Source organism: Dermacentor silvarum, chromosome 1, assembly GCF_013339745.2.
Source record: "Dermacentor silvarum isolate Dsil-2018 chromosome 1, BIME_Dsil_1.4, whole genome shotgun sequence".
NCBI lineage: Eukaryota > Metazoa > Arthropoda > Arachnida > Ixodida > Ixodidae > Dermacentor > Dermacentor silvarum.
The window spans coordinates 316,900,426-316,927,514 of record NC_051154.1 but is presented as its reverse complement, the minus strand read 5'-3'; the positions used below and the strand labels follow the sequence as shown (position 1 = coordinate 316,927,514).

Genomic DNA, 27,089 nt, shown 5'->3' with positions numbered 1-27,089 from the left:
GATACCGACGCTACAGCCTTCCAGTGTTGTCCAATAGGTGCAATTCAAATGTTCGCTCGTTGGAGAGCTTACAGGGCCAAGCATTGCGCACTTGCTTAGGACTTCCTCGCGGTGCGTCAACACCTGCAATAATCGTCCTCGCCAAAGATCATCCGATCCAAACATACGTTGCAGTGGATTGTCTCAGGGCGCATATCCGTGATCTTTCCCGCGTCCCCCATCATCACTTGGCGTTTTTGCCTTCGCAGAGACCTCGTTCCACGTTTTCTGAAGTTATCGTCACCAATCCAGATTGCCTTCCATCAGGATACACCCCAGCAGCAAGGCCTTCATTCCCCTTGTGGTGCCTGCAACAGCCTCAGGTGCGCCTAAGTATTCCGGGCGTAAAGAAGAAGGCCAATCACCCAAGAATAACTCTGCAACAAATGACGCTGCTATTAATGAATGAGACCTACTGGCACCGAATACACATCTATACCGATGGTTCCGTCTCATCTACCAGTTGTTCAGGTGCCGTTGTCACTCCGGCCACGAAAACCACGCTCAAGTTCAAACTGTCACACGTCACAACATCAACGGCGGCAGAGCTTGCTGCCCTGCGTGCTGCTGTACAATACCTCCTGCAAGAGACACCTCAGAAATGGGTCATATTTTGTGATTCTAAGGCAGCACTTGAGAGTCTGCATTTTGCCATTTATCACAGGACTCATGAGCAGCTGGTATATGAGATAAGAGAAGACCACCATTAAGCTATCGCTAAAGGGCATTAAATTATATTTCAGTGGCTACCGGGACATATCAGCAATGCTGGTAATGACCTCGCCGACGAAGGCGCCTGGTCTGCTCATCGGGAAGGCCGACCAGTCCCAATCCCCTTATCCAGAACCGACGCTGCAGGAAAACTTCATATCGTGGCTAAAGCTATGACACACAAATATTGGTCTTCTCTTAACCCGAAGTGCCATCTCCACAAAATTGACCCATCCTTGAAGCTTCAAGTGCCATCAAACATTTCCCGCTCTGAGGCGACAGTATTGTGCCGCCTCTGGCTCGGGGTGCCATTTACAAAGGCCTACTCGTTCCGCATTGGAATGGGGTATACGCCCATGTGCGACTCTTGTGGAACCAGAGAAACAACTGAACATGTCTTATGTCTCTGTCCCCTGTTCAACGTCGAGCGTGAAGCTCTCCGAACAGCATTGAACAGGCTGGACTCTCGACCATTTTCGGAAATGAAGATCCTTGGACCATGGCCGTATGCGTCGATGGCACATAAAGCCAAGAAAGCCTTGCTGCACAACCTCAAGTCGACAGGTCTTGGCGACTGTCTGTAGACTTCGTGCGAAGCTTCAAATGTGCGCGAAATTGTGCTCTCTGTATTTCCTTTCTCTCACTTTTCATCCCTATACCCCCTTTCCCCAGTGCAGGGTAGCAAACCGGACGTGCGTCCTGTTAACCTCCCTGCCTTTCCTCTATTCTATTTCTCTCTCCCTCCTAATTTCTGAAAAAAAATGTACGCGTGTCAACCAAAGTTTATGCGAAAGAGAAGAAGGTCGACGTAGATGTTGTATTTTTACGTACACAAACTAAAGGAATATTTATGACGCAATGTTGCATAATTGCATAATTATTCGTGTAAATGTTTTCTTCATTATCTTTTTTACGTGCATATACGCCGACCTTACGCGTCGATTTTGGTTGGCACACCTTTCTTTTTTTCTTTTTGACCAAGGGGCTAGTTGGCCCTATCCCAGAGAAAGTATAGTATAAGGTACAATGGGGTAAGTTTTCGTTTATATTGACACCATAATTACGCCAGTACTGTTAATTTTACTTACTCTGCGACTAATTCTAGCTTTTCACATTGCGTCGTACAGTTTGATAGCTTTTGCCACTCTCTACGACGCTCTGGAGGCACAAAATAGCCGTCTTATGACCAGGAGGAGGAATAAACTTTTATTGTAGAACCAGCAATTTATGATGGCTGGGCCTAAGCCTCCCACGAGGGGACGTCGAGGGCTTGCCTCGCCGCCGCCTCACGGGCGTTCTGGGTCGCCCAGGTTTGGTCGTCGAGGGTGGAGCTCCGCAGAGCCTCAGGCAACCTCGACGAGAGAGTCGTGGTGTAAATGTGTGTGTACTGTGCTGGGCACTCCCACAGCATATGCGGAAGCGTAGCCGGGTGAGTGCCACAGCACCGGCAGTTGGGAGTACTGTAAACTTCAGGGAATATAAGGTGGAGGCGGGCGCGTGAAAGGTATACGTATTTGTTTATAGCAGAGGCCAGATAAATACCCAGATCCCACATAAAGTAACCCCGCGTGAAGTGGCCAAAGAAGGCCTTGTTCTGAAAAGTGGGACTCACCGGGCCAGTGAATGCCACTCAGAGCATGGTTATTTCTACTGGTACAGTTGATGCGTGGTATTTGTGGTGAAATGCCGGGCGAACTCGTAGTGTCTCATATGGTCGGTGTATAGAGTGATTAGCTGTTCTAATATGATTTCTTGCGACTGCCTTGCAGCACTTGACGCATTCACGCACTCTTGAAGCAGCGCAGTGAACATGACTGTTTTAGAGCGCAGCTCTTAGGCGCCCATTCCGGCGTCGAGCGTCGGCGTTAGGGATGGTAATATCGATGAACGATTAGTACATTAATCGACTAAAAGTACGCCGCAAAACTATTAATCGTCTTCGATGCCTACCTTTAATTTAATCAGTTTAATTGATTAAAGCAGTTCGATTAATCGTTTTCCAGACAGTGACTAAAGTGGCGTGAAAATTTTGAAATCGTACTATAGAATGCGGAGTACGAGCAACGACAGCGTGGCTGCGATGACCGAGAGCGACTGTCGACTGTTTTCCCGAGTCCTGCCGAGCTGGCCCAGCGCTTCCCCGCTTTACGCACACGCCACACAGAGTGCCTGAGGCCGGAGAGAGGCCGCCCCCGTGGAGGAGGAAATAAGCTAGGAGAGAGCATTACGTGAGGCAGCAAGTCTTGCAAGCGAACTCACCTTCAAGCCATTTCCTTCGCTTTCAGGGTGGGTCAGCACGTTACCCTGAAAGACAACGTGTTGGCCGATAATGTTTGGTTCGCAGTAGTTTCAAATCGGTGCGCACCCGATCAGCTGCGCTGCTGCCCTGCACCCGGCAACATTAAACCTACCGCGCGCTCTGATGTGGCGATTACGTGTTGCGCCGTTACTTCTTGTCAGTCGTGCTGCGATGATCTCTTCTAATTTCTCCTTCGTCCATGCCCACCCTCTTCAGTAAGTGCCATTTTTAACATACAGGGTGTTCATTTTTAAGTTTTACGGAATTTTTAGAAATCGCCTGTGGCAGGTCGCGTAATTCTTATCATTGAGCTGGGTTATTAAATGAGGCAGACATTAGCACGAGAAACCGCGAAACACATATTCTACTAAATAACAAAAAATCACTAATTAACTTCTTAGTTATTTGCTTTACGACATATAGCAATGTACGAATTGTAGCCAGTGAGCTTGTCAGGCGTATCCACTTGGAATGAATTTCCCGAATGGCACCAGTTTGCAGATATGCGCCATCATATACTCGCCGTAAAAATGCACTGTTGTTCCACTTACTTTTTTACCAAAATGCATTGATGCACAAAAGTAACTGGAACGCCCATGTATTTCGTCCCACCCTTTGAGAAATAATATCTCGAAACTGGTGTCATCCTGGAAATTCATTTCAAGTAGATGCGTCTTGCAAACTCACCGGCTACAATTCGTAAATTGCAATATGTGTCGTAAAGTAGTTAAATAAGAAGTTCATTAGTCAATTTTTGTTAATTGGTTGAATATATATTTCGATTTCTCGTGCGCTACTGATGTCCGCCTCTTCGAATAACCCAGTCGCCTCTACGATAACAATTATGCTACCTGCAGCAGGCGATTTTAAAAAATTACGTAAAACTTAAATATTGTCACGTAGTAGTGACGGTGAAGAAAACAGTCGCAAAACTGTGAATGACAAAACCGATTTTTTATTGGGCGAACATGTGCCCACAAAAGCAAGTTCCACTCGAAGCACAACGATAGCGGCGAACACAGTCGGCGATCGTCGAAATCTGATCAGCGGCGAACCCCGTCGGCTTTTACAACACATTTATACATGAGTCATCGAAGGTTCCTGAGTAATCCTTGGTGCCCGCGTGTCTTCCAGAAAGTACTACGCAATTCGCGTCGCTCATACAATCAGATTACATAAGCGTCCGTGACAATAGACAACAGATAGAAGCATCGATAACGTTCGAGAAACATCCGATACATGCAGGCGCTTCCTACGCCGAGCGATAACGTTTAACATTTGTTAGCCGGTGAAAAGCGGTCACCGGGGAAAGATAAACAAGTACACGTGTCAATATGAACACCCTGTATATTGCGTATTCCTTCACTAGTAACTAGTGGCAATTATAGTTGACCGCTAACAAATTAAACATTATTCTTTACCAAAGTTTATATGCTTGTATTTCTTATCCTGGTTCCACCTTTCAAACGTTAAAACAGGTACTTACCTGAGTAGATAACGGTGTTTCAACCTTTTTAAAGCGCCAGAAAAAAAAGTCGATTAATTGATTAATCGACGAAAAACCCCGCATTGGAAGCGATTAGTCGATTATACGCTAAACCGATGAACAATTAATCATTAATCGATTAAAAAAATGAATCCACCATCCCTAGTCGGCGTTCTCGACGTAACTAAGCGAACGAGCGCAGCGAATGAAAGAGCCAACGCGGAGCGCAGCGGAGGATGAAAAAAAGCGGCGAGAGAGATGGGAGCGCACTGAGGAAATCGGAGGAGGAGCTCCGTATTGCAAAAACCAGCGTCTTCGAGTGCCTTCTATCTATCTATCTATCTATCTATCTATCTATCTATCTATCTATCTATCTATCTATCTATCTATCTATCTATAGCAGTCTGTCTGTCTGTCTGTCTGTCTGTCTGTCTTGCCGCCTACGTCATAGTGCTCTTATGGTCGTTTCGTTAACTTGCTATGTACCAAAATTGGCATAGTATGACAAGAGTCTAAGACGAACATAAATGATACATCATGACTAATATCATGACATGTGTGTCATGTAGGTCATGAAACAGTCGCCTATGTCTTGGTGCTGTCAAGATCGCTTCGTTAACCTGGTAGGTACCAAAATTGGCATAGTATGACAAGAGTGTATGACGAAATGACAGGTCATGACATGAATATCATGACACGTGTGTGATGTAGGTCATGAAACAGCCGTCTACTGGCCTACGTCTTGGTGCTGTCAAGGTCGTTTTGTTAACTTGGTCTGTAGCAAAATAGACCGATCCCACCGGCCAGCTTCACGACGCCACCGCTGCCGCGGTGCATGCAGGTACTTGTAGTCATCCGGCCGCTCCAGCGGCCCGGAGTGCCTGTGCGTCCTCTTTCCGAACGATTTTTGGCAATTTTTATGGTTCGTGTAGAGCCATTGTGCGATGGGAGGATTGACTTGCTGCGTTCCTGGGTGCTACAACAACCACACAAGGGACAAAGGCTTCGGATTCTACGTGTTTTCTAAAGAGCGAAAGCTTCGAGACACGTGGATCCAACGGATTAATAGGTGTTAATGGTAATATACAGCGAGAGAAGAAACACGGGGACGAATAGCGGCCGCATTTCGATGGGGGCAAAATGCGAAAACACCCGTGTACTTAGATTTCACGGAATTTATAGATTATTTGTCGATTAGCTATTGATTGGCTATCGATTGGCCATCGCAAGGTATTGCCCACGTATTTGGGCTAGACAAAGCACTACAAAATCATCGCCAGCTTTCCCCGAAATATATTGATTATTGATCGATTGTCCATTAGCTATTGATTGGCTATCGATTGGCTATCACAAGGTATTGGCCACGTATTTGAGCTAGGCTAAGAACTACCAAGTGCCGACGTATCTATGCCGACGACACTACTGTCCTGTTTTCGTACAATAATGCTCCGGAGTTAGTATCAGTAGCTAACTCTTGTTTAGAAAAAAATATATACCTGGTCTCTAGAAAATTGTCTCAAGATTAACGCTGATAAAACAAAGGCAGTTTTATTTCAAGCAAAGAATAAGAATATCTGTCTTTGCAGGGAAGTGGTGTTAGAGCCTTCTAAAATTGAACTTGTCCCTTCTGTGAAAACACTCGGGGTCTTTTTTCATGAAAATATGAGCTGGAGCGATCACATTGATTTTCTTGCAGGAAAACTCTCCCAAATTACTGGACAGGTTTTCTCTCTTCGCTACATGCCTCGGAAGATTAAAATGTTAATTTATAATGCTTTATTTGCGAGCCACCTTCACTATTTCTGCCTTATTTGGGGCACCACATCTGTTACAAACACTAACCGTTTGCTTGTAATACAAAAGAAAATTGTTCGCGTAATTAGTGATACACCCTTTGACTTCCCATCTGAACCCCTATTTAAAAAACTTCGCGTAATTAAAGTCAGTGATATGTTTAACTACCGCCTTGCTCTTGGATACCTAAACGAAACCAAACCGAACTTAAGCCTTGTTTCATCTCTGGCCAGACTAGAACGCAACATCCCATGTTATAACACCAGGTCCCCGGAATACTGGCATGTGCCGCATGTGCGTTCAACTTATGGTAACCAGATGATTTGTTACACGCTCCCCACTTTGCTGAATAATCTCTGATCTGCGTCCATTGATGTACCTAATTGTTATGGCAGAGAACGGTATAATTTATACTGCCCCAAGACTTGGGTTTGACTATATATGTAATCTTTTTTGTTCAAGAGTTGTATGTATCTATGTATCCATATTGTTCGTTTTTCCCAAATTGTTTGATGTGTGAAGCAAATTTGTTTAAATGTGATCAATGTGCTATATGCTCTCAATCTCTTTCCTTTCTCTCTTTTGTTTTTCCTTTTCTACTTTTTTTTCTCCCATCTGTTTCATCTGTTCGCTTCTTGCTGTCTGCTGCCTTCTGGTTATTAGGACTAGTCAAGTTGCTGTTTGTAGCAACTTTTTTCCTAATGCCTTGGAACCTTGTACCACTTGTTTTCAAGGATAAAGGTATTATTATTATTATAAAAACGTCATCCCCACCATTTCCCGAAATTTATTCATTATTGATCGATTATTCATTAGCTATTGATTGGCTATCGATTGGCTATCGCAAGGTATTGACCACGTATTTGGGCTAGGCTAAGAACTACCAAGTCATCGCCAGCATTTTCCGAAATATATTGATTATTGATCGAGTATCGATTAGCTATTGATTGGCTATCGATTGGCTATCGCAGGTATTGGCCACGTATTTGGGCTAGGCTAAGAACTACCAACCGGTGGACCATTAGGGTTACAGAATGGATACCAAGAGAAGGAAAGCGCAGTCGAGGTCGGCAGAAAACCAGATGGGATGATGAAGTTAGATAATTTGCAGGCGCAAGTTGGAATACGCTAGCACAAGACAGGGGTAATTGGAGATCGCAGGGAGAGGCCTTCGTCTTGCAGTGGACATAAAATATCGGCTGATGATGATGATGATGATGATGAACTATACCAAGTCATCCCCACCATTTCCCGAAATGTATTGATTATTGATAGATTATCGATCAGATATTGATTGGCTATCGATTGGCTATCGCAAGGTATTGGCTACGTATTTGGGCTAGGCTAAGCACTACCAAGTCATCCCCAGAATTTTCTGGAATTTATGAATTATTGATCGATTTTCGATTAGCTATTGCTTGGCTATCGATGACTTGGCGGTGATTGGCTATCGGTGTTTTTACGTTAAAAACGCCGCCAGCTTACCTAAGAACTTCTAGATATCGCTGTTACCGAAGTCTGCAAGTCGTGCGCGAAACCCCTGTAGGTAAGCATCAATAGAGCCCGAAAGTTTCGGCGCCGCATTTCAAACCTGTCTCCAACAGGTATACAAATCCTATTATGTCCGTCGCTAAGCAAACATAACGTTGCAGTCACCGAGATACACGTGTGCGAAAATAGTAACGCAAAACGACCGCGTACATCAGCGTGTACTACATACAAAGCTCGAGCAAATACGATACTCAACGCGTAATCAGCGGGTAACAACCGAAATGAAAGAGCAGCAGGCATTTTTCAACGTTCGCCTCGCATGCTGCAATGAAGAGCCGATGTAATTTCTTAAAATACATGACAAATGTTTCTCGGTGGTGGAGTCGCAGAGATGTCTGGGGAGCTCGTGCGCAGTACTCACCGAGCGCGGACATCGGTGGTGTGGTTGACCAGTTGACTACAACCAAGATGGTAGTACTGCTACATACGGAAAACTGGCGCATGCGCAGATCGGTCAGTGAGATCGGTCTATTGGCACAGTACGACAAGAGTGTATGACGAACATAAATGATAGGTTATGACATGCGTGTCATGTAGGTCATGAAACAGTCGCCTACATCTTGGTGCTCTCATGGTCGTTTCATTAACTTGGTAGGCTCCCCGCACACTGCTTCATATGACGTCGATTACCACAGGGCGTGGGATCTGCCGCCATTTTCAAGCGAAGCTTGTATTGCCTCACACGTATCGGCGGCGGTGGTGGTGGTGTCACGGTAAAATCCTATCAAAGTCGAAAACTCGCGTCTCGTTCACTTGGTATATAACAAAATTGGCATGGAAGGAAGGGTAAGGATGTATGACTCACATAACTGATAGGTCATGACATCAATAACATCACATGCTCGTCACTTACGTCACGATTAACGATAATAAAATCACGTATGGCGCATACCCGCATTGGATATGCGGGTATGAGCCAGGGATATGCGTGTGTGAGCCAGGGACAAGAAAGAAAGAAAGGAAGAAAGAAAGATAGAAGGAGAGAAAGAAAGAATGAGAGAAGGAAAGAAAGACAGAAGGAAAGAAAGAAATAACGTGTCGCTCATACCGAGACCGCACATTTCAGCTCCACTCGTTTGGTGTGTGACGGGGAGGGAAAGGGATGGAAAGGGGGTTGGCTCGCGCTCCACCGGGCTTCCCTCGCCTTTGATCAGTCTCGGCGTTCGGATGGGAAAGTCGCGCGCGGTGCGTTCCGCCGAGGAGCAGGCTGCGTTTGAGCAACGGCGCCGCGAACTCGCTCGCGAAAGGACTCGTCGACGTGCCGAATTCTAGCGTGAGGGCTTCCGAAGCCCAGGCGAAACGCTAGCGAAGAGCCGCGGACCCCGAGTTGCGGGAGCGCGATGTTGAGACCAAATATCAGCGAAGAGCCGCCGACCCTGAGTTTAGGGCAAACGAAGCCGTCTTGCCACAAGCTTCGCTTACCCCAATTTTCTCGACAAGGGAAGGGCTGGTGATGTTTTGACAATGGATCGCACTGGGGGCGCTGGCGCTCGCTGGGAGTCACTGGGACACGTAGAGATCGCTGGATAAGAGCTGAGTCACACTGGACAAGACGCTGGTTTCACTTCTACGACGATGGGGCACAATGGTAGGTGCTATAAAGGCGCTGGTTCTCACTGGAGTTCGCTGGCTCGTACTGGAAACTGCGCTGGTGGCGTTTGTGCCACACTACTTCCAGTACGCATGGAGTATAGGCGCTAGCCGCCGCGGTGGCTCAGTCAGCTAAGGCCTGTTTCACATGGTGCGATTTTGCAGTGCGTTTTTCGCAGCTACGATTTCCGCAGATGCGAAATTCGCAATCCTGTTTCACATGGATCTACGGCAGCTGCGTTTTTCGCATACTCGTTAAGCATTCTAACTGGTGATGACGTATGAGCGAGCCGCTTCCTATTGGTCGTCTGTTTTCACCGCTACAGTGGCTACCACCACACCTGCGTTTTCGCAGAGAAGTTCAGCACGCCGAACATCGAAAAATCGCACGCACGAAGGGTCCGGCGGCCTATTTCCCGCAGCTACGAATTCGCAAGTGCGAATTCGCCGACAAAATCGCACCATGTGAAACGGGCTTAAGGCCTTACGCTGCTAAGCACGAGGTCGCGGGATCGAATCCCGACCGCGGCAGCAGCATTTCGATGGAGGCAAAATGCAAAAACGTCCGTGTGCTTGCGTTGCAGTGCACGTTAAAGAACCCCAGATGGTCAAAAATAATCCGGAGCCCTCCACTACGGCGTGCCTCTTAATCAGAACTGGTTTTGACACGTAAAACCCCAGAAAGGAGAAGGAGTATAGGCGCTGTTAAATATTCAATGCTTCGTACAATTTTACGGGCAGGTACTAGTCCCCTGTCCTAAATAACGCTATATTTTGGGGTCATAAATGCCTGTTTTGTGTCGCAGCTTGGAATAAAGGTGCATGAGCTGCCCATGCATATGTGAAACCGAAGATCACTTTTGTTTCTTGCATTTCCCTTTTGACTGTGCGGATAGCTATATTCTTGCACGAAATTACACAAACGCAGTAACGCCTTGTTTTATAGTTGTCTGTACGCAACCGTTGACTGCGGTTTGTCGCAGTGTTTTGCAGTCCACACGAAACCCAGCAGTCGTCCAGACGCGTTCGAATGGACCCTGAAGATCAGAGCAGTGTGGACTAAACAGGAAGCCAGACACTAACCTGCGCACTCTAAAAACTAGAGAGAGTATCGCAGGAGTGAAGGGGCCGATTTACTCTTCAACGCATTGTTTTACTCTTGCAAAATGTCGGCGAGAGTGAAATGCATTGTTCACTCTATCCGCAGCGAGAGAATGAAATGTTATTTCTACTCCGTACATCTGAGAGAGAGTAGAATGCCCGTTCCACTCTTGCAGCAACCGAGAGCAAAACGTAGCATATACTGCTGCCTAAACTGCGTGAGGCTGGTCGGGAACATGGCGATGTATCACTCACGCAGGCAGAGCAAAGAGCGCATCGTTTTTCTTGTAAGAGAACAGGCATCCAGCGCGCAAATTGGTGCGGAGATCAGCGCACTCCTTTTTGTTTCGGAGTCACCCCAGCGCGCGCCCGCACAACATCGCGGAACAGCACAGCGCCGGAGAACGACGATCCGTTCAGCGGGCAGGCCCGGGCGCGTATTTACAATTGCTAGTAGGTACAGCGTTTGACCGCTGGCGCCAAGCTGCGCCGCTCGCGCGTACCATGTTTGTAGCCGCCGCCGTTGGAACGGAGAAGGCGTTGACGGAGAAAACGCTGGGCTGGTGGTGACTAGCCTGCTGTTGGGATCGGTGGTATTATAAACGCATCACTGTTTTGATGATCCAAATATAATCTCACTATCAGGGAGGGAGCAGTCTACCTGACTGGAGCAGTATTTTTTTATTTGGGGTGTTGCTGCGCTGCGCTCCGCAACACCCCAACGACCGCCGCTTCGCGTCGGCGCCCGGTACCACGGCTGCCGCCGTGGCACCGGGGTTCAAACGACCACGCTGGCAAACAGAGAGGATAAAAAGAAAAAAAAAACGTGATATTAAGAAAAAAATTCTAGCCCAGGCAGGATTCGAAGCAACGCACGCATGATCCCAAAGCGAGCGCCGTAGCCACTCAGCCATACAGCCACGCTCCGATAGGTTGCATTCATGCGAACCATATGATTGCGTTCGAGCGCCCTCGGCGGAAGAAACCACCTAGAAACGCGGTACGCGCGAGCGGCGCAGCGTGGCGCCAGCGGTCAAACGCTGTACCTACTAGCAAATGTAGTGTTGCGGCCCCGGGCAGGCGGCGGGCGCCAAGGCCATCCAAGAAAACTGTTGTCAGCCACGTTTCACCGCGGCGAAAAGAGGACAGTCGTTCATCGTTCGTTGGATTGAACAATAAATACTTCACGGTAAGTGATTTCTAACTTACGTGGCACATTCTGCGTATATGACATGCTATCGCCAGGCAGTGATCGCGAAGTTAAGCCTGTTAAGCCGCCGCGATTGCCAACGGACTAGGTGTGCGTGCTGCGTCTCTCGATGTCAATAGAAAAAGCCAGTCGTCGCGATGACTGCATGCGATTTTATCGCTTGCCGCTATCCGTAAGAGCTTTCAAAATCACAAACGCTTAGTTAAGCATGGTGTGTTCAGTAATAGACAGTTTTAGTTTAGCGTTAGCGTAATAGCGGGGTTACGGGAAATAGCGTTACCGTTCCGCAAACGAACTTTGCAGAAAGAGAGTTTTATTATAGCGTGATAGCGTAGTTTACGTGCGGGCCCTAGTGAAAATCCTGAACTGGGAACTCAAGTGGTTACAACTGGTATCAAGTGGTTCCATCTGGTAATGAACTGGTCCCAGTTGAAATCCAACTGGTCTCTACTGGATACCTACTGGGAAGCAAGTGGTCCCAGTTGGAGGCAAAGTGGTAACCAACTGGTTCCAGTTGGAGACTAAGTGGGAACCAACTGGTTCCAGCTGGGAGCCTACTGGGCATCATAATTCCAGGTACAGACCAGTTGGCCAACAACTGGTTCCAGTTGGAGGCTGAGTAGAAACCAACTGGTACCAGTTAGACATCCAACTGGTCATGAAATTTTCAGAGTTTTACTATGTCAGACCAGATTGGCAGTAAATGGTCCCAGTTGGCTCCCAACTGGGCATGTCGTATTTCCAGTTTACATGAAGCAGCCACCTGTAAATTCATTTTATATAGGGAGGGCTACAGGTGCACACAGTTGAAGTCAACCGGAACAGTGCCTTCCAGCGGTAAACTAGGTAGAAATATATTGGAGAATGTTTTTATGAAGCTATTCAGCTGGAAAACAATTTAAGAGCAAATTAAAGGATTTCGACATGGATAGTTCCTTGTTCCGATAATGAAAGTAGTACTTCAGATACATTTAGGTGGAACTGATACATGCTCTAAGGAAGTTGCCATATAGAATGATTTTAGCATATTCAAATTGAGAAAAAGTGCCCATTATTTTATTGTGAAACAAAAGGGTGCAAAATAATGTATCAAATATTTGCTAACCAACCCACACTGTCAAGGCTGCATATTTGCATGCAGTTTTTCTTCTGCGGGAGCAAGCAGAATAGTAGTACAGGCGCACAAATATTTTTAGTTTAATCGAAGACTAGGTACCTGTCAAATTTCAGAAGGGGCCAGCCCCGTGTCAAGACACACAAATATTTATGCCTGTTCTTGTATGTGTGCCAACACATCTTTGACTAGAACAATATGTACAATTCATAAACAGCAACTCGTTTACCTATTTCGAGAAACTGTTTGATTGCATAATTTTGTGACATTTATATGGAAGCAGTGTACACATTGAGATCAGGTGCTCCAGGCTCTCTATTTCATGTTTTAAAGAAAGAAAGAAGCATGTGACGGGGTGTTAGATGAACAGCACAAAATGTTTATTCATCTAACTACATTTATCCAAAGGCACATGAGCAGGGGTTACATAATTAAATCCATACAAAAATATATACAATGCATAAGAGACAGTACTTAAATACTATTCAGACATAAGAAACAGACTTTCAGAACACTGTTCAGCGCAAGCATTATAAACCAAGAACAAACAGACAAAAAAAGGAACTAGGAAGCAAAGATAAAGAAAATGCTCAAAATGTGTTTTTAAGGGTGTTCTACCACAGATATTCATGCCACTGGTTGCAGTATGAGGTTTCTCAATGCTTCAGGAAAAATATCATTAGGGGCACAAACATTGCTTTGGGAAGTTTGTTCCCTTTATCCTGAGAGAAAAAAAGCACTATCTTTAATAAGTACAGCACTGTCATTAGTATAAAATGCATGTGGATAGCTTAGATATGTTTGCTTTTCATAACCAGAATCATGTTTCATTGAGCTACAAATATTTGTTATAGAAATGAAGACGCAGGAAGAGGTCCCAGAGCACAAGGCTGTAAAAGGACGTCCTGTGAGGTGGTAGAAATAAAATATTGTCACGCAGCCACAGCAAGAAAAAAAACAACAATACATGAAATAGCAAACAGTACAAGGTAACATTAATACAAAATACCAACAAAGCAAACATGATCTTTCAGAATAAAGTAGTCTATTGTACAAAGGAATAAAAAGTGAATAAACAATAATATAGAATGCAAGTTCCAGGAGGGCATAATGTAGCACAACCAGAAATCCTGTATTTTCACACAAGATTTGATCAAAAGGTTAGCCTGGAAAATGTATGTCGCCTTTGAAATGGTTCTCATGAAGGGACATTTTTTTTGCTGCTGTGATACTGATGTCAGAGTGGCAACAAGGTAGTAACAAAGCACTCTCATTGGTTCTGAATAACTTCCAGTTAGCAAGTTTATTAGTGTTCAAGTTCCATGCTGCAGTGGCGTACTTGAGGTGAAAGAGAAGTGCACAAATTGCAATGCATTTCCTAAGCATGTAGCCTTGTTTTAAGGTTACTGATTTTGCAAGCTTATTCTGGGTTAATTATAATGAGAAAAATTTATTTAACATTTATGGTAAATGACACATTGGTGTTGTAGGCAGTAAATGCATCAATAATTATTCAGTTTTCTATGTCGAAACCTTGTAAGCTAAAATAATAATATAAGGCTGAAATAAAGTTGCAAAGTAAAATCTCATCAGAATGCCCCTGGTTTTTGAAGTAATGTTCTCAATGTCATTAATATAAAGACAAAATTGGACCCATGACAGACACTCAGCGTATACCAGAGGCAACTGCATCTGGCAAACAGCCTGGCAATAAAATACTGTCTTCTCCCATAACACTCTGTGTACAAACATCTCGATTGGTAATGTGAACAGTGCTCAGGAAGCATCACAGGAAGCCTCAGAGCCACAGAACGCATCAAGTTGATGACATCAATGTTGAAAGGTGCTACAGTGTGAAGTCGGACACCCGCATGGTCTTTAGCATTGTGCTAAAGGATTTTTCGGAACCATTCATCTCTCTCACTCTAGTGTTCACATTTATGAAGAAAAAGTACTGCAAGGCGCATTTAAAATTATTATATAAAGGCAAAATGTAAACAAAAGTTAAGCACAAAATTTACTGCTGAAAACGATTGACGAGATTGCAAAAATACTGCCTTCTATCACATTCAATCCAAAGGCATGCAGCTGCTCTACTGTCAACCTCTATGACCTTCTCTGCCCCCCACTTTTGAACACTTGAAATATGTGTTGTGCCAAAACAGAGAGAACTAACATAGCTCTTTGACACAAAGTAAATTCTCTTTCTGTCGCTGCAGCTCACTGAGACAATATGCTTTATCTTTGCATGCATATTGTCTGGCAAACGTACAGCTGTGCAGTCAGTTCTGTCAGGCCTCTGATATTGTTCGCTGTGGAACACGCGCCCAGAGATGCGAACTCTGTCATGTTCCTCAACAGGGCCAGTGATCTGCTGGGGGACTTGCGCCTCAATCAATCTACAAAGAGATACACTGGCAGGCTTTGGTTTGCCCAAAAGTGCTAGCGTCTCTTCCCTGCGCAAATCGCAGCACAAAAAATTTTGAACTTGGCGACTTGCAGCTGCCTTGTGTGCACCAACTTTGTTAGCCATTAACACTCTGCTCATGACTTGATGAGGCACCCCTTTTGCAGAAGTAATTAGCTTCTTAATCTTCCCTATTCCCGCTTCAAACACAAAACAAGAGTGTGCCCAAAGTGGCCCTTGCATTGAAGCACTTTTTGCAAGGTGCAGTAACAAATGCACATTGGATGTCATTTCCTTCTTAGAATAAAGAAATTGAACTTTAACAACAAATTGCACAAGGCATTCTGTGCTCTGATTTATGTCTTCAGCTGAGACAGTATCTGCAAGTAGGAGGTGCATTGCTTTCACAAGCAGGCTGAAGTGCTTCATATACTTGCCTGGCAACATTCCATCAAGACACACAAGGCTGAAATATAAAAGCCACTGCTGCCACTCACTCGCCTTCCAAAACTTTCTCAACTGAACTGATGTCGGCAGGCGTGTGATGCACTGAGGTGGCTTTATGGCACATAGCCTTTCATCAATTCTCCTAATGTAATGTGGTGATCCTATGTAATATGGAGCCCCAACACCAGACAACCACAATTCCATAAACTGGCGTGTCACACCAAGCAAAACACAGTGCATGTAGTTGGGGGTGAAGCCCCACACAATATCGAATCCCGCCAAATTAATCAACGGGGACGGCCCCTTCACTCCCCGAACATGCACTCCGCTTCTGTGCGCTTCAGCCATGTCTTTAATCATTCCTTCTTTAGTCCTGTCGGGCAGAGCTGTGGCGCTGACAGGATACTTGACCGTTCCTGCCAAATAAGTATGAAAGAAACAAATTAAGTACAAAACTCGACAGGGTAGGAAAAGAAACCTTTGCTGCCATAAATAATAGATATTACAACTTGTATTAATATTCCTGCACACATGTGGCCCTCCCAAAAGCTGCATCAATGCATGCTAATATGAAGTTTACATTAAGCTTTAAAAAAGTTTGCAGAAAAAAGGGGGCTGGCATGCCATAAATGCACGCTGACCTATATTGAGGCAAAATTAATTTGCAGAAAGAATGCTTCAAACACAAATTACAGTGGCAAAATAATGATGGTAAAGCCCATACATAGACTAAAATGTAGTCAGCTAGATGTTTTGTATACAAGTGAGTTTGCTTACCTTCAATGCACTTGCCAGGGTGCAAACACCAGCCACACCCAAAGTATCCATTATACTGGACAGTATTCTGCATCAGAGCTCTGGCTGGAGCATCAGCCGTACCAGTGAAACAGTAGACCTGTAAAGACAGAAAAAGGAAAATAAGGCCTCTATGTAAAAATGGGACATTGTTATACGGTTGTCAAACGGTGCACTTTCGATTGCAATCGAGCCCGGTTGGGATAGAATTTTTCGGTCCAGATTGGCTCTTTTGTGCAAGCTGCGGAAGGGGCCAACTGCGGTCCAGAATTTCAATCCGAATTGGGCTCAACTGCGATCTTGTACAAGTGACACTGGTATTACACTTATGTGTAAAAGCTCATGTGTTGACAATTGGTCCTTTGAAAGCAATACCATTATTTGTTGGAATAACCTAATTTAAAAAAAAGAATTACGATTCAATCAGGTAACTCACCTTAAAGGTAAAAAGAGATTTTATGCTTGGTTAGTTTTTCACATGTTATATAGCACTAAAAATAAGATTACACGAATGATGTTTCCAAAAAAAAATCTAGCGTAACAAGGTTATTTTTATTTTCCTTTACTCTTTCAACGTGTGTGTGTTTTTTTTTTCTTCTTTTTTGGGTTGTGAAATTGTGTGCAGGGTCAGATAACGTACTTTTACGTTTTCTAGAAGGAATTTACAAAAACAAATAGAAGGGTTACTCACTTTTGAGTGAAAGGTCTCTCCATCACACGTCCATTTGATTCCACTCTCGGCAAGCGAGTCCATTTGCTTGGAAAATGCCTCCAGCACCAATGTCATGTCTGGATGGCACTGGCCGTACCACAGCATGGCAACAGTAACATTTTTGGACCGCAATCCTGGAGGTAACTCATTAATTAGCGTCTGAACGGGCCATATTGAGAACTTCGACGAGTTGAAAATCGGACTCCCATCAGAGTTTATCGTCATGGTCAAGTCCATAGCACCAAGACCGAAATCCTTGCGTTGCTGCCGATACAAACTTCCGTCTGTAATGTCTGTCATGGAGGTGGCCTCTGAACGATGTGACAGTGCATCTAAAGAGTTTTTCAGCGACCTGGAAATTTCTGCAGATGAGAGAATTGAAGCAAGCTGCTGCCCCATGGGAAGACTGACAAAGAAACTTCCTTGCGCCGTAAGGGTATCTCCAGTATACAGCTGTTTGCATTGCTCACATGTTGCCTCCACTTCTTTCCTTTTCTTGAGGTCTCCGTCACATTCGCCAAGAAGGCACATGCATTCAGGACAGTAGAAATGAAATACCATGCTCTCAGTCGAGACTCCCGCAAACTTCTTGAAAAGAAACTTTGTGTCTGGGAGATCGTTTCTTTTCAGTAAAAAACTCACTAGCTTCATCAAGTGCTCTACTTGTGTCCACGCTAGACCAAAGTTGACCGCAAAGTCCATGACTAGGGTCACGATGTCTCCTGCTGAGAAATCAGAGCTGCAGCCGTCATCTTCACCTTCACGATCTTCATTTGCGTTCTGTGCAAGGCGTTCCTCATCGACGTTTTGCCCAAACTCTTCGCACTCGTCGACTTCCCCGTTTGACCAGTCGTACACGCGAACTGGTGAATTCCCAGCGGATTCGTCTGCAGCACGAACACTGTCCGACATTACGCTTTGCGCTTCGCTAGTGTTAGCCGCGAGGCGAGACGCCCTGTACCGCGTTGATCTCGGCAGCTCGTCCCCATCAAAGAATGGCTCTAAATAGAGCTTACGCCGTTTAGGTGTCCCGGACATGACGGGGGCACAGGCTACACTTCCGGACTGCAATACAAGCACAATTAAAATAAAAAAAAGACAAATCAATCTAATGCGTGCACTTGAGCTAAAATATCTGGGGCCACAAAAGTGCAAACGTCTTGAGATCTGGATTCGGTCGGCTTTAAAGCGGCTAAAAAACAAAAGCGAATAACCAGCATTATATATATATTTTTTTTTTGATTACCCAGCACCAAAGCTGTGTTAAAAATTTTTATTCGTATAGATCACCGTTTTTAACATATGTTATCAATGCATAATCAGTTTGTGCGCGTAAATAAATTCAGACCAAGACAGGCAGCTTCGACTTCATTGCTTGGTCGGCTGGCTATGCGTGGCTGAGCTGAGCACAATCCACAATCCACGCCGTCCTTGTCTTGTCAGCTGGTCGTCCGCGTGCAGCACGCATTTTGGCACGTTGCTTTGGTTTGGTTTGGGTAGCTATGTACGCGCTAGTTCGGTTTTTAGATCACGACCATGCCCATGACACTCGCCGGTACGTTGTGCGAGTGGATGATATCCGCGATTTTCATCCGGAGCATGAAACAGACTTCGACGGCAAGGCAGTTTATTTTGTACACTGGGAGGACAACGTGGATAGCGACAACACCGGAGATTATCGAGCACAAATACTTCGACTTGGCGGTAAGTGCACTCGTCTACCCTGATCAATGAGGTAGTCTTATATCCGCACCTACACTTTCAGCTACAGAGAAAGAAACACGGGAAGCGCCGAAGAGAATCCCGATCCCTAAGATGATCATCGATGAGGACTTTGATGATGAAGAATCTGTGCCTAAAAAGGCCACGGTACGTGCACTTGTTCGATCGCAAATCTTTTGTCTCATCTTTTTTTATTTATTTTTTTCGTGCTGATTTATGGAATATGTATTGTCTAAATATTTGGAGCACGTGTCTTGTTCTAAAATTTGCAGGGAGCAAGAAACAAAAAAACAGTTATCAACCGGGCTGCAGCAAAGAAAGACCGGTATGAACAGATTCTAAAAAAACAGATGAACCAGGCTCTCCAAAAGAACTCAGAACAAACAGTGAGCATATACTAGGGCATACCTATTGTTGACTCAATCTTTTTTTTCCGCTTTGAAGCGTCAATGAAACACCAAAATTATTTTTTATGCAGCGGAAAAGGCGGCTGAGTTCATCGTCAAGCTCGGATGACTCACTCGTCTCCATCTCAGAGTTAAAAGAAGAAAAGAAAAAAACTAATTTTTGGAAAGAAAGATGTAAAGAGTTGCGACAAGACAACATGTTCTTGCAAGAACAAGTCAGATCGCAGCAGGTGCTACTTAATTCGAAATTTTTGAGGTGTAAGTACAATATTTATATATAGTTTTCCTTGTTAGTACATAAACTCGGAAACTTTCATTATATGTTTATATCAATCTGTTCATTCCATATCATGAACTTGGGATATCTATTGAACATTTGTTAAACATTTTAACAGTCGAAGACCTGCAGCACAGCAGAGAGCCTGCTGAAACCACAGCTGTATGTCAAGCCACAAAGGAGACAGCAAAGGCCAAGACCAATCTTGGTGCATATTGATTTTTGCCTTTAAATATATGGAGTGTTGTTTGTTTTAGCCTTTACAGAATTATCAACAATCACTTGAGGTAGATAGTGGAATTGCAGTCCTTGAGCTAGATTACTTGAAGCGGCAGCCGAGAATTCAAAATGCATCATCGATTACTTAACAATAATCACTAATTTAAAATTACTTTAAAACACATATTGCAATTTGCAATTAATTGCAGCCGGCGAGTTAGCAAAGCATATCTACTTCGAACGAATTCTAAGGATCACACAGGTTTCGAGATTTGCACTGTGAAACTTGCTTAAAAATGCACTATTGTTCCGCTTCCTTTCTTAACAAATGTCATTTTATGCAATGAAAAACAAAAGTAGCTGGGACGTCTGTATTTTGTTGTACACTTTGGGAATGAATATCTTGAAACTGGCGCCATCCTGAAATTCGTTCCAAGGTGATACGTCTTGTGAACTCACTGGCTGCAATTCATAAATTGCAATATGTCACATAACCGTAATTAATTAGAGAATTGGTGACTTTTTCTTAATTGGCCGATTGTGCATTTTGATTATTCATGCAAGAAGTTGTCCGCCTTTTTGACTAATTCAGCTCCATGAGTAGAATTGTGTTATCGGCTACAGGTAATTTTTAACAATAATTTGTAGTAAAGAAAGGCACCCGGTATGATATCATGAGATAGTTTCATTTAAGATTTCTTGTGCTGACCTTTTAATATTTTTTCACCAGTTTAAAATGATAGTGGCAAAAAAGAAATGAGAATTATTTCAAATTTGTATGAAAGCCATGTGTCTTGCAAACAGAGCTTATATTCAATTTTGCAAGCGTACATGAAATGAAATGTTGCATGTGAATGAAATTGAAAGAGGCTACACCATTTTCTTATTACAGTCCTCGGAACTGATTTGCCTGTTCGAAAAGAACGAGAAATGGCCATGCAAGGCGCAACACCCTTGGCACAAAGTAAGTTAGGAGATGTATGTGTTGCTATGGTCGTGAGAGCTAAATTCTGGCATTTTCATACTTACAGCTGCTGGTAGTCATGGCTCAGAGATTCCCATTGATGGTAAGGTTTCATTTGTGTTGCCTTTCTTAATACATGTAATAACTACATTGATTGACTTAATTACAGACCCCGCAGAGGAACCTGCTTCATTGATAACTGGTGAGTTACCGGGTTGCTTATGTGCAGCATTTGTTGTAAAACATGCAATTTTGCTCTTTCTGTATGCAGTATCCACAGCACGTGGAGGTCATGAAGTTGACCTGTCTGTGACAGGTAGGCTTAGACTCACATGTTTCAGTCGTAGGAAAGTTCTAGCACTGTACGCTTCACAAGTTTTTAAACTCTTTTTCAGGGGAAGATTTTTCCTACTTGAGTGACGGCTCTGTAAGTATATATTCTGCACTAAACCTGGGAAGTTCTAGCACCCTATGAAACAAGCACAAGGTTATGTTCTTTGAAAGTAATGAGTGCAAATGGGCAAACAGTAAATGTTATAATGTCCAGTCTGTAGATGCCAATACAATTAGTAGCATGTTATGTGTTCACACAAGCAATTTTGGAAGCCCAGATGGATAAAAAAGTTTGCAGGAAAATTACTGGCGTGCAACGTGAGCTAGGGTGCGAGAGCACAGAATATTTCACAGACATTTTCAATTTTGATGAAGAGTGCATACATTCAGTGGATTTAGTAGTTATGCTTCCCACTAGTGACTCCACCAAACTTTCCTTTATGTCCAGCTTAACAGCACAAGTTTTGTCACAGTACTTATTTAATCTCAGTGATAAGAAGTTCCTATTATTTTTGTGCGCACTGCCTGTTTTCTAATGCAACACTTAGAAAGCAACCTTGTCAAAGCAAATGCCTGCATAACAGCTCTGAGCTGCTCCCATCAGTTATCGGTGTGCAGCGTCTTGGCGTGCTGCCAATGACAATGGGGCAAAACTGAAGAGCAAGCTAAGATAAACTGACATGTTAGGAAATTTTTGAAATGTGCTGTAAAATAAATGCAACTATACAGTACATGTCATATGTTGGCTTGTGGAGAGTACAGGCCGCTTGTATTGGGAATACTTGCATCTATAATTTTTTAGTAGCTAGACATACTACCAACATGCCCTGGTGTAACTGCACTTGCAGCAAGTTTAGAGATACCTAAATTCTATATTACTTAGTGCTAAGTTGCGCTTTTTAAATAGTGTCAGCCAAAGGCAGCATCGTAGGATCAAGATGTTGCTTCACTCTCTTAATTGATTTTTACAGTTTCATCTTCAGAGAGGGATCTGCTTGACATCAATTCAAGCAAAGAGAATTTTTAGCCATAAGAAGCCGACCCTGGTTGTTAAAGAAACTGCCCAAGCCATATGGTCGCAGAAAGGGTTGGCGTCACGCAGTGTTAAAGGCGGCATAGCTCCGCGAAAGAAGAGCCTCGGGGAGCCTGCAAAACCTGCTTTGACGCCTGAAAAGGTCAACATCGTTGAAGGTTGGTCTGCTGTGTATATTTAATGTAAATTGATATGACTATTCTGAGACATGCATGTAACATGCTACCTTTTATTTTGCAGCAACCCTCTCCCATTGGGCTCGGGTGAATGACCTAGATTCATCTGCCATAGCTGCAAACCTGACAAACATATTGTCGGAGAAAATCCAAGATTGCATCAAAGCCGAGCGAAAAAGAGCTTTGAATGAGTAGTGAACAACAGCGCTGCTTCAAGGTAGAGCAGCGAAGGCGTGTGATATTTTAATAAATTAATTTATTCTATCACATGGAATTCTTTGGAGTGGTTGATATGCTAGTATGACCATTATCCGCAAGTTCAAGATTATTTGAGCTAGCTGGAGTGCATGGCATACAGGGACTGGTTTTGGGACTGGGACTAGCTGGCAACTGGGACCAGTTAGGAACTGGTCCCAGTTGCCAATGGTCCCAGTTACCAACTGGTCCCAGTTACTAACTGGTCCCACTCACCAACTGGGAATGTGTTCCCAACTGGTCCCAGTTACCAAGTGGGAATGTGTTCCTTAAACCAATTAAACTGGAACCAGTTGCATGCCAGTTAAATACCAGTTGCAAATTTTCACTTGGGGGACGCTATTCCATTACGCTTTGAATTTTGCATACACAGGGCACCTAATTCTATGTGTGTGTGCGTCCGGAAAGTGCGATAGGCAGCGCAATGGAAGCCAGGAGCGTGTTGTATTTTTACTTCACATGTCCGTCGATCTGCAACGAACCAGACAAGCAGTACAAGCTGTCTACCATAGCCTCCGAAATCCTCCCATCTCAGAGGCCATATGCCGTCGTCGCGCCTATCTAAGTAAGTAAGTAAGTGGTCCTGATCCCTTTTGACGCAGGGCAGGCGTTTGTCAACGCCACAGGAAATGTAGATTCACTGTTCACCAGTCGTCTCGGATATCACCGAAGCCAGCACAATCCGATCCACCAGCCAGGCCGGGGTCAGGTGGGCGCGTCCCCCGCGTCCCATCCAAAACCGTGTTGCCGCTTCGTCGGTCGCGATCAGCTGGAGCCGGCAGAGGCTCGCGCATTTGGCGTGGCCGGCATCGGTGACTGTTACTGTGATGGGGTGGCTGTAACTCGAATGTCCAAGGACTGTTTGGTTGTTTTTTTGCCAGAATTTTCGGCGCACCTGCCCTGACGTTCCCACTGCTCCAGCCGGGTCTTCGTGGCTTCGGCGCGTGCAGCTCGCTCCTCCTCGGTGTTACCGGTCAGCGCCAGGCTCTCGGCCAGGGTACACGGTTGGGGGTCTGGGGGAAGCCTCGGGCATTGCTGTAAGACGTGGATGAGGGTTTCTTCTTGTGCACCACATAAGCGACACGTCGGATCCACGTCGAATAGTTCGTGGCGGCGTTGGTTTGTCAGGAGAGCGCCGGTGCGGGCTTGAAACAGTAGGGCGCTGCCTCTGTCTCCTCGATAGTGTGGTGATGGGCACGGTTCCGGCTTGTGTTGGTGATAGAGTGCCAAGCTTTGTTTCTTTGTTACTGCCGTGCGCCATATTGATGTTTCGGCGTCATTGATTTCTTTGATGACTGCCTTGCGCCACTCTGTCTCTGTTTTTGTTTCGTGGTGTTTGGAATTTTGGTTGTATTTTGTGTTTAGGGACGTGTATTTCCGTATCCAAGCCGTCTTGATGTTTTTGTACCTTAGGTGTAGGTATATTCTGCGACTGTAGTTTGTTTGCCATGAATTTTAGTCTGCCGGCGTATTGTAGTTTGGATCTCGCCTCCCTTGCCTCGTATGAGGACCAGCTCATTTCCCCGCTTACTGCTGCATTAGCTGTAGCCACGCTTCCCCCCAGCAGCCAGCGGCCCAGTTCAATTTGGTGGCGCTCCAGGCATTTTATGGTTTCGCTGGAGTAGGCCAGCGCGTCGTCTGCGTACGTTGTCGCTGGTACAGCCATTGCCTTCCACAGTGTGCGCCCAACAGTGTAAGGGTTGTACGAGTGCCTGGCCAAGTTCCAGATGGTGCCTTTGAGGCGATTTGATTTTTTGACTAAGGCGATTTGGTGCTGATCTAGATAATTTGGTTGGTCGCCGAGTGTTACACCGAGGTATTTGTATTCAGATGTTTTTTTGATGAGGTTCCCTTGGAGGGTGAATTCGTTGCCAGTGTTGTTTATGTTTATTCCCAACCACTGCGTTTTTTCAGTGTTGAACCTTAGCTGGTCGTTTCCTGCAACTCGGGAGCAAAGGTCAAGCTGGTCTTGGAGGTCAGCTGCTGATTCTGCTAACAGCACAATATCATCGGCGAATGCCAGACATGAGATCTTGGTGTATTCCTCCTGCCCGTCAGTTGTTATCGTGGACAGTCGGAGGCCTGGTCCCTCGATGTCTAATGTTTGAAGGAGTTGTGTTATGTATACATTAAATAGTGTTGGGGACAAGGGACATCCTTGTTTTAGTCCTATCTTTTGCTGGACTTTCTTCGACCTAAGTTCGTTTAGCCTGTACACTGCTGTGCAACCCGTGTATAGGTCCTTGAGGAGGTCTATGCCTTTACTTTCTAATCCGATGCCCTGTAGTTTTTGCCAAAGCCTCGAGTGGGGAACACTGTCATAGGCTTTTTCCATATCTAGGAAAGCCAGATAGAGCGTAGATTTTTCCTTATTTTTCATTTCTAGAGCCTGGGTCAGCGTGAATATATGGTCACTTGTCCTGCGGTTTGGTCTGAAGCCGTTTTGAGATTCTGGGAATATGTTATTTGATTCACATAACTTTTGTAGTCTTCGGTTTAGGATTGCGCTGAATAGTTTTTGGACATTGCTTATTATAGGTATTGGGCGGTAGGCATTCAGTTGTTCAAGTGGTTTTCCTTTGCCCTTGTGTATGAGGGTCACTTTTGCCTCTTTCCATGCTGGTGGGATTTGGCCCGATTCAAGGATGTTGTTGAAGTACTGTCGTAGTGTTTCTCGTGCTTTTGTCTTTAGTGCTTTTAAAAATTCGTTGGGGATATTATCGGGGCCTGTTGCTTTTTGGTTTTTAAGGTCACTGATGTGTCGTTTCAGCTCTGTTGTGGATATTGGGTTCAGTATACTATGTTCTTGCTTCCTCATGTTCATCTTATCAGTGGCTGTGTTTGTGTCCTGTGGTGCATGCGCTTGTGGGTTGTCTTGGAGTGTTGTGAAGTGTGATGTCAGGTATGCTTCCATCTCTTCTCGTGTTGTCAAGACTAGTCCTGAGGTTGTGTGCAAAGTAGTTGTTTTCGGTAAGGTCTCTTTTGGTTGTAGGGAGTCGATATACATCCAGAACCTTTGACTGTAATGCTTTCGTTCCTTTATTATATGGCTTTCTTGTTGCTTGAAAGTGGTGTCAACTTTTTCGGCCACCAAGTGTTTCACCTTTTGTTTCTGATTTAAGTAGGCTTGCCATGCGTTGGCTTTTGCTGTGGTGTCCTTTTCGCTTGTATGGCGGTGTAGTCTGGATAGGCTTTTGCGTTTTGATATTTCTTCTTTAACTTCCTTATCAAACCATGGTGTGGGTCGTGTTTGGGTGATCCCTTTTGTCTTGCCAAGAGTTTTGTCTGCCATTTGTAGGCATTGTTCGATGAACTCTTCATAGGTTTTCGTGTTTTCTATGTTTTCTTCTAGTTGTAATGCAAACTCTTCTAGTTTGTCTTTGTCTCTCGTCTTCCAGTGCCTTGTTGTGCTTGTTGTCTTTTTCTTTTGTGTGCGAGGTGTAGTGGTATCTAGGAGGATTTTAATTCTGTTATGGTCGCTACCACAGCTGTCTGCTTTGTCTTCATCAATGTGCATTGATTTTATTTGGATGTGTTGCATGGTGGCCTGGTTGCTGTTTAATACATAGTCAATGGCTGATTTTTGAGTGTGGCGTGTCCATGTGTAAGTGCCTTGACAGCGTGAGTCTAGGTTTGCTATGGATAAGTGGCACTTTTCCACAAGGTTGCGGAAGCCCATTGCATTCTTTTCTTTGCCTTCAAGCTCCATTATATGACAGTTGAAATCACCCAGGAGGAAAACAGGATGTCCACTGTATTTTTGTTGGATATCCTTAGTGATGCATTCATATATTTTTCTATTCCATTCTTCTTCTTCAGGTGATGTAGCCATGTATATCACACATATATATATATTGCGTTTTTCTACTTCTAGTTTGATCCACATGTGTTCTTGGCAAGAGTTTTCGTCCTCTCCAGTACAGATATTCTGGGCGGTTTGTGCAAGAAATCCAACCCCTCCTCCACGTTTAGTGCCCCTTTTTCTATTTTGTCCATACCACTCTAAACCGTTGTGTATATTGGGTTCTTCCTCATCTCTGAGGTGCGTTTCAGTAAGTGCGTATAAATCAATTTTTTGCTGGCTGATTTGACGCTGTACTTCTTCCCATTTCAGTCTGCTGCCGCCTTGCATGTTTAGTAGGCAGATGGTTAAGTTCTTTTGTTTGTCTCCTGATTTTACTTTTTTGTGCTTTCTTTTTGGGTGCAGGGCAACTTGTTTGGATTTTGTATGGGGGTTGAGATCCTGTGTGTTGAGATCCTGTGTGTGGGGTTGAGATCCTGTGTGTTGATCTCCCGACTTTAGCGACAGATGTCGCTCGCATCTCAGAAAAAAATTTTCTCGTTAGGCTTAGGCGCGTTCAAAACGCGAAGTGATCTCGAAAATTCCTCAAGATTAGCCATAACACTCTCTCGGCGAAGCGGCATGAGACTAAGCAAAAGCCGTTTA

At 44.6% G+C, this 27,089-nt stretch overlaps 2 protein-coding genes across 2 annotated transcripts; one reads left to right on the top strand and one right to left on the bottom strand.

The window, feature by feature from the left end:
• Window positions 1-14,810: 14,810 nt before the first annotated feature.
• Window positions 14,811-18,422, bottom strand: LOC119437304 (uncharacterized). Its single transcript, XM_037704363.2, has 3 exons — window positions 17,236-18,422; window positions 16,527-16,644; window positions 14,811-16,165 (listed from the first exon to the last, which is right to left on the bottom strand). Exons 1-3 carry the CDS (start codon window positions 18,292-18,294, stop codon window positions 14,913-14,915), a joined length of 2,430 nt encoding a protein of 809 aa, XP_037560291.1. The 5' UTR covers window positions 18,295-18,422; the 3' UTR covers window positions 14,811-14,912.
• A 199-nt stretch (window positions 18,423-18,621) lies between these two features.
• On the top strand, window positions 18,622-22,970 carry LOC119453249 (BEN domain-containing protein 5-like). Its single transcript, XM_049660424.1, has 12 exons — window positions 18,622-18,960; window positions 19,022-19,125; window positions 19,251-19,364; window positions 19,457-19,643; window positions 19,781-19,870; window positions 20,774-20,845; window positions 20,913-20,948; window positions 21,015-21,047; window positions 21,117-21,161; window positions 21,241-21,272; window positions 22,150-22,369; window positions 22,452-22,970. Exons 1-12 carry the CDS (start codon window positions 18,759-18,761, stop codon window positions 22,580-22,582), a joined length of 1,266 nt encoding a protein of 421 aa, XP_049516381.1. The 5' UTR covers window positions 18,622-18,758; the 3' UTR covers window positions 22,583-22,970.
• The last annotated feature ends 4,119 nt before the right edge of the window (window positions 22,971-27,089 follow it).